Source organism: Lolium perenne, chromosome 3, assembly GCF_019359855.2.
Source record: "Lolium perenne isolate Kyuss_39 chromosome 3, Kyuss_2.0, whole genome shotgun sequence".
In the NCBI taxonomy this organism is placed as follows: domain Eukaryota; kingdom Viridiplantae; phylum Streptophyta; class Magnoliopsida; order Poales; family Poaceae; genus Lolium; species Lolium perenne.
The window spans coordinates 342271071-342277553 of NC_067246.2; the positions used below are offsets into that span (position 1 = coordinate 342271071).

Below are 6483 nucleotides of genomic sequence, written 5' to 3' on the forward strand. Positions count from 1 at the left end.
CAAAAAGGTTTCAGTACGAGCAACGCATGAACAACGAGAATAAGCTTGTGGTGCCTAGATCGCAAGATGCGATCTAGGCAGCATGATGCTTACCGGTAGAAACCCTCGAGACGAAGGAGTTGGCGATGCGCCGAGATTGATTTGTGGTTGAACGTTGGTTGTTGTTTATTCCATAAACCCTAGATACATATTTATAGTCCAGGGGACTTTCTAATTTAGGCGTGCACCTAACCGTGCACGGGTAAAACTCTATCTCTTAATCTAAGATGCGATCTACTATATTACAGATACACGGGCACGCTAGCCCAAACGTTGTGCATAAGGCCGATTCACGTATATTCTTCCATGTATAATCTTTAAGCCCATCTTGATCGCGGCCCACCTCTGACTCGGTCAAATTCTGGTGATAACAACATCCTTTCGGTACCTTCCATAAAGGACCGGAACTAGTCTATATCACACTCAGATATATTTGGACTCGTCTGAAGTATTCCAAGACCCTTCGTACAACCTTCAGAACCACTTTCCTTCTTATCTTCATTCACACTCACATTCTAAATGTCGCTAAAACCTTAAGGGTGTAACCCTATGTGTTCGGATATATGTGGACATGTCCGGAACAACCTTCCATGACAATGATCGATGTCGAGCGACTGATAACCGCGATGATCCCCACATATAACACAAAGATCTTAGTCTTGTCAACCTTCTGTATTACTATCTGATACACGTCGTATTGTTTGACGATACTCAACATAGTCCGAGGTAAAACCCTAGGTTATCCTCGTTTCTTGGCATGTTCTCTTTCTCATTCCATCTCATCGATGTTCTTGTGACGTAACAACTTAGTCGTGTTTCTAGCACCCCGATGACAAACAACATGATACATGAGTGGGTCTAGAGTGTATCTCATGAGTGGGCCTAGAGTGTATCTCTCCATCGCCAGAGTAGCAATTCCAATGATCACAGATCATGACACTATGCCATTTTTTATGTAGCCCAAAATTCCCATTATTTCTAATTTGATATTTTGGATGTTTGTGAAATACATACTGCCTATATATACAGATTTTTTGGAACTCAGAAAAGTGGTTTTTTATTTTATTTTTAAGAAGAGAACACTGATGCCTATGTACACCAAATTTCCATTCATTTGATTTGTAAAATATAGTATATGTATGTGGTGTCCTTTACCGCAGCTTGGGGTGACATAAACAGTGAGCCTAGAAACTTGAAATTACTGGCTAACGAAACTTGGAACCGATCGCTGCAATGGAAACACATCGTGACGGTACATCTTTTTCCGTGTAGGGATTGTTTTGATCTCAGCACCGTTGTGTTAATTAAATTAGAAGGGAGGAGAGGTGAGAGAGATTAAAAAGAGTGAGCGGAACAAATTCAAAAGCGGCTGATCTGGATGTCATGGATGATCGATGCTGTGCATGGCGTCTCTACTCTCTAGTGAGGGATACTAGGAAGAAACAGACAAAGACTGCTCGTACGATGGTTATTTCATTAACTGAAGAAAGAAATAAGTTATTGGAAAGTTCATACCGTGCCGAGCTTCTCGTTCAGAAACATATGCATCCCCAAACCAAGTCCAAGCCACGAATGTAACCTTGGAATGTCAAAATTCCACAGTGATCAGTTTGCATTATTTTTTGGCCTTCTCGGGCAACAACATAACGGAATCAAGTCGGCAGCAAATTTCGCTGTCAAAGACCAATAGTCGCAGCAAATTCTTCAGCACTCTCAGTCATCGCGCACGAAGGGCAAGATAATTCACTTGTTGACACCGAGCCGGAGACTGCTGCTGCGCGCGGCCGCGGAGTAGCTCGACATCTGGAACACCTTGCCGCTGCAGCCACCGCCCGAGCCACCCGCGGCCTCGCCACCACAGGACTGCCGGCCGCTGGCGCCACCACCAGCAGAGCTCCTTCCCGGGATAGCACCGGTGCCCACGAGACCCCTCACCGCAGCGCTGAGCGGATCCACACCGAGAGGCCGTGGGGAGTAGGCAATCCCGGCGACGAGGTCAGTGAAGCTGCAGACCGGCCAGCTCATCTCCAGGAATGCCAGCTCGTCCTCGCTCATCGGCGGCGCCGCCGGTGCCGCCTGGGCCTGCTTCTCAGCTTCTGCCTGCTGCTTCGAGGATGTGGATGACGCGGCGAGGGCGGCAGTGTTTGGGATGATGTGTTTCTGGAGCAGGGTGGTGCCGGTGACGACAACCGTGCTGAGCCTGTTGGCTTCCTCCCTGAGCCGCGGTTCCACGGGCATGAAGCCGAAGGACCGCTTCCATGTGTCGACCACCTCGGCCACCGCTGGGATCAGCAGGTTCTCCACCTGCAACGTCGACAGCACCTGAAGAAATGTTCAGTCGTCAGAGGAGAATTTACAGGTGATCTCTGAACTCCCAAAGTGAAATTATCTGGCTCTTCGAAGTTGTACAGATTGATCTCTGAACCACCTGCTCGACGGCGTTGACGAGGCGGCGCATCATTCCTTGCCTCTGGTAGTGCGGCAGCGTGCCCGCGAACGGCATCTCTGCCAATTTGCTACCATGAAACCTGTAAATTCAGTTGAGAGATGTAAGCATCTTAGCTATAGACAATTAAGTACTCCCTCAACTCTATGTGTAACTTGGAATCTCTGCTGCCTCTACTTTGGTAGCTTTAAAACTCTAGGATTGCCGACCCACATCAAACTACGTCACCCTCCAAAGTTACAAGCCAAATAGTCACACAATGGTCAAGCAAATTACAAGCCAAATATTCTATAACTTTGATTGTTGAAAAAAAGATGCTTGAAAACAGAACAGCTAAATATATGGCGAGCCCCAACGGTTGACGAGAAGAGGCTCATACGTCAGCAGGCCCATCTCAACCTTATCGTCACCATTCATATCGAACGCAGTGAACAGAACAACACAAAGAATTCTTTTTTCTTTGCGAAAACACAGTTTCTGAACCCATGACATACATACCTGAGCAATGCCACCGAGATGATCTCCGCGTCCTTCTCCAGGACCATGGTGTAGAACCCATCGTAGCTCAGCCGCTTGAACTCCGATCTGCTCAACAACATTGTACAGAACATTCCGAAAATTCACAACAGAGCTCTGAACCTTGATTTGCCTGACGGAGAAAGGTTCAGCTTACCCTAGGCTGAACACAGCTTGGCGCAGCATGTCGATGCCAGTCCGCCGGTCCTTCACGGGGTTGAAGCACTCGTCCAGCACGCCCAGCGCTACCACAAGCTTCGCGTTGCACTCCAGCACGGCGATGGAGTCCGTCGCGGAGGAGTCCTTGTGAATCTTCAGCAGGGACCAGGAGAAGCCATCTCCACCAGCGGTGTTGCTGGCTCCAACCATCTCTGACAGCTTCGCGGCCATCTGAGATCAATACACACCATCAGTGCTAGTATTTCTGCGTCGGTATAACAGTAATACTAACGAATTAAACTTCAGTGAAAGAGTTTCTGGAAAAATATTTTATGCAGTTGTTAATCATGAACAATGCTTGCATTGTTTGCTCTGTAACCATGATGTGTGTACGATGGAGATTGTCTCACCTTCTTGCAGGTTTCACTACAGTAGGGGCCGATCTCATGGCCAGCGAACAGCGATGGGCGGCAGTGTTGGTGATCTGCAGAGCAGTTGTCAGTGCAGTAGTTTTCGTCAGTTTTCTTCTCCAGGGACACACTAGAAGATCAATCATGATCATGGTCATGGTAGACTGCTTACGTTTGCGAGTGCACTGCTGGCACGTGGCCAGGTCGCCGTCGGTGGCAAGGCACACAAAGCACCGGCAGTAGTGGCAGACCCAGGATCCCTTGGGGACCTGCACGCCGAGGCACTCTGGGTGGAACGTGGACGGGCAGCTGTCGCAGCACAACAGCTGTCCGCCGTCCGCGCAGATGCCGCACGCGTCGTCGCTCCGATCACCACCCCCACCATTGGTGCCCTTTAAAGCAAGAGGTCCCTTCCTGTTCTGCCTGGAGTTGGCACTGCCATTGCCATTGGCGGCGAGCAGCTTCTTCTTGGCCTGCGCGCTTCTCTGTCTATCCTGCTCCAGCGCCGCCTTCGCCTTCTGCTCCGCACGGAACGTCCTCACGTGCTCCTTCTCCCATGCCTCCTGCACGCATCGCAGCAGCGGCTTGCCTGACATGAGAAGGAGCCGCTCCCACACCGGCTGCAAGGTCTCAGCGCCGGCGTGAGACGTGAACGCCGGGAGCGGCATGGCGGTGTCACAGCAGCTGCATTGGATGCCAGCCCTGGTGACCGTGCCGGTGACGACCTTACCATTGCTGTTGTTGCCAGTGGCGGCCAGCTCTGGACCCGGCACATAGAAGACTTTCTCTTTCTCCTTGAGCACCCCAACATCGATCAGCCATGTTAGTATGGTGTGCTTCTTTGCTCGCGCTGCCACCACTGTGCTGCTGCTGCTGTTCCTCCTAGCGATGAGGCTGCACCGGGTTGCAGCGCTTGTCGGCGCCGTCAATGCTGGCATGGGTGCGGCACCGGACGCCGCGCTCTTCCTCTTCCTGCCTTTGCCCGGCGGCGGCGCCAGGGATACAGCCTTCGGGTGGTCGATGCCTTTGGCACCAGGGTGCGTTCCCACAGTTTCACACGACACAACTAGGGCCTTCTTGTTGACAACCTTCTTGGGGCCAGCCGGAGTGGCACTGCTCCCCTTGGGCGCGCGGGGCTTCCGTAGGCGGCCATTCGGCGACCGAACGGCGGCCTTCCTTTTGGCAGCAGCTCCAGTGGTTGGCATCGCCAGCACAGGGCCCAGAACTTGCAGTGCGGCAGTGTCACCATTAACCTCGGCCGGTGGCACGCTGGTGGTATTGACTGGGGTGATCTGGAGCGACCTCGCGCCCGCCAGTCTGCCGCGCCCAGCACTGGTGCCCCTGGGATTTGATTGGCTGCCGCCGCCGTCGCTTTGTACGGTTGAAATGACGCCACGGCCGACCCCAGAGCCCCTGGGATTACTATGGCTTCCGCCGGCGTCGCTTGGTACGGCTGCGACTGTGCCACGGCCCCTGGGTTTAGTGTGGCTACCACCGGCGTCGTTTTGTAGGGAGGTGACAGTGCCACGGCCCGCACCAGTGCTAGCTGCAGGTATCCGAGGAGAAGCAGAAGGTGGCGGCATACCACGGGCTCTCCCGGAGGGGGAGAACGGCGATGGCGGTTGGCGGGCATGTGCGTAGCTCTGCATCCACGGTGTCCGAGGAGAAGAAGAGCCACCCCACCTAGCCAAGATCATCAGCTGCTGCAGCAAGTGCGGTGGCGGTGTCGGCTGCGTCGGGGACACAGCTCCGTACTGAGGACGCAGGGCCAGTGCCATCGCCGAGGCCCCGCCAGTGACCGGTGGGCTGTAGGTGGTCATGGCGCGCACCGGCGTCGAACGACCCAACGTTGCGGCGTTGGCTCGTGGAGACGGCAACTGCCGATAAGCCGGAGCGGCGTCACCTCGTGGAGACGGCAACTGCCGATAAGCTGCAGCCGCCGCAGCTGCCGCGGCGTCACCTCGTGGAGACGGCAATTGCCTATAAGCCGCCGGCGTGTTACCTCGTGGAGACGGCAGCTGCAGATACGCAGGGGCGCGGCTGGCCTGTCCGGCAGAGCCGCCGCTGCTGGAGTTGAGCACGTGGAACTGGTTGGCAGCGGCGGCGTTCTCGGACCTCGTGGGCGCCGGCGACAGAGGCATAATGCTTGCTGGATCTTCACAAGAGACGATTTCTGGTGCAGTACACATCGATCGTACAAAGTTAAAAGAACACGTTTGCTTGTGCAAATGATCTGGGAGGCTAAACCAGGAAGGGAATTAAAACCGAAACACAGAAGGCATTGGTTGTAATCCAGCATTGCGCCAACATAAACAGTTAATCAATCCTTTATGGTCTCATATGCGCGCAGCTGGTGAGGATCGAAATGCTTTATTAGTTGCCAAGGAGAAACAAATTGGCAAAAAATACAGTGGGATGCATAAAAACATTGGGAGGAACATTATTAGTTGCCAAGTAAAAAATCAGTTGCATTACAGGCCGTACCTGCGCTTCCTCCTCCTTGCTAAGGAACTTCCCTCCGGCGCCTCTCCGGCGCCGCTCTGCCAGGGCCTACATCGACGGTACCTTAGCGGCAGAGCCGTTGAATCCCTGGCGGCAGCCCCGCTTCTGCATATAGCGGGTGATGACGTCGCGGCGCTCCTCGTGCGTGGATACGGGGCGTCGGCTGGTGCGGTGGGCTCGGAACCCACGACGTCGCAGCGGGCTCGCCGGCGGCGGCGCGGTTGCCGGAGCTGGTAGCCATGGTGTAAGAGCATCTCCACTCGTCTCCCCACAAAGTCCCCCACGGCCACTTTTTTCCATCCGGACGGCGAAATTCGGCCCAGTCGCGCCCCCGGTTCCTCGTTTTGGTCCGGATTTGGGCCTATTTTCATCCGGACTCCCCATGCCATCCCCGGCCCCCCGGGGAGCGCT

The 6483-nt window shown here is 53.9% G+C and overlaps 1 protein-coding gene across 2 annotated transcripts; it reads right to left on the minus strand.

The window, feature by feature from the left end:
* Positions 1-1536: 1536 nt before the first annotated feature.
* On the minus strand, positions 1537-6221 carry LOC127346037 (uncharacterized). Of its 2 annotated transcripts, XM_051372567.1 has the most exons (7): positions 6055-6221; positions 3743-5743; positions 3571-3644; positions 3159-3391; positions 2984-3070; positions 2468-2567; positions 1537-2361 (listed from the first exon to the last, which is right to left on the minus strand). In XM_051372567.1, exons 2-7 carry the CDS (start codon positions 5709-5711, stop codon positions 1783-1785), a joined length of 3042 nt encoding a protein of 1013 aa, XP_051228527.1. In that variant the 5' UTR covers positions 5712-5743; positions 6055-6221; the 3' UTR covers positions 1537-1782. The 2 variants fall into 2 exon arrangements, with proteins under 2 accessions (XP_051228527.1, XP_051228526.1); XM_051372566.2 differs by lacking the exon at positions 6055-6221 and having other exon boundaries at positions 3743-5883.
* Between the last annotated feature and the right edge of the window lie 262 nt (positions 6222-6483).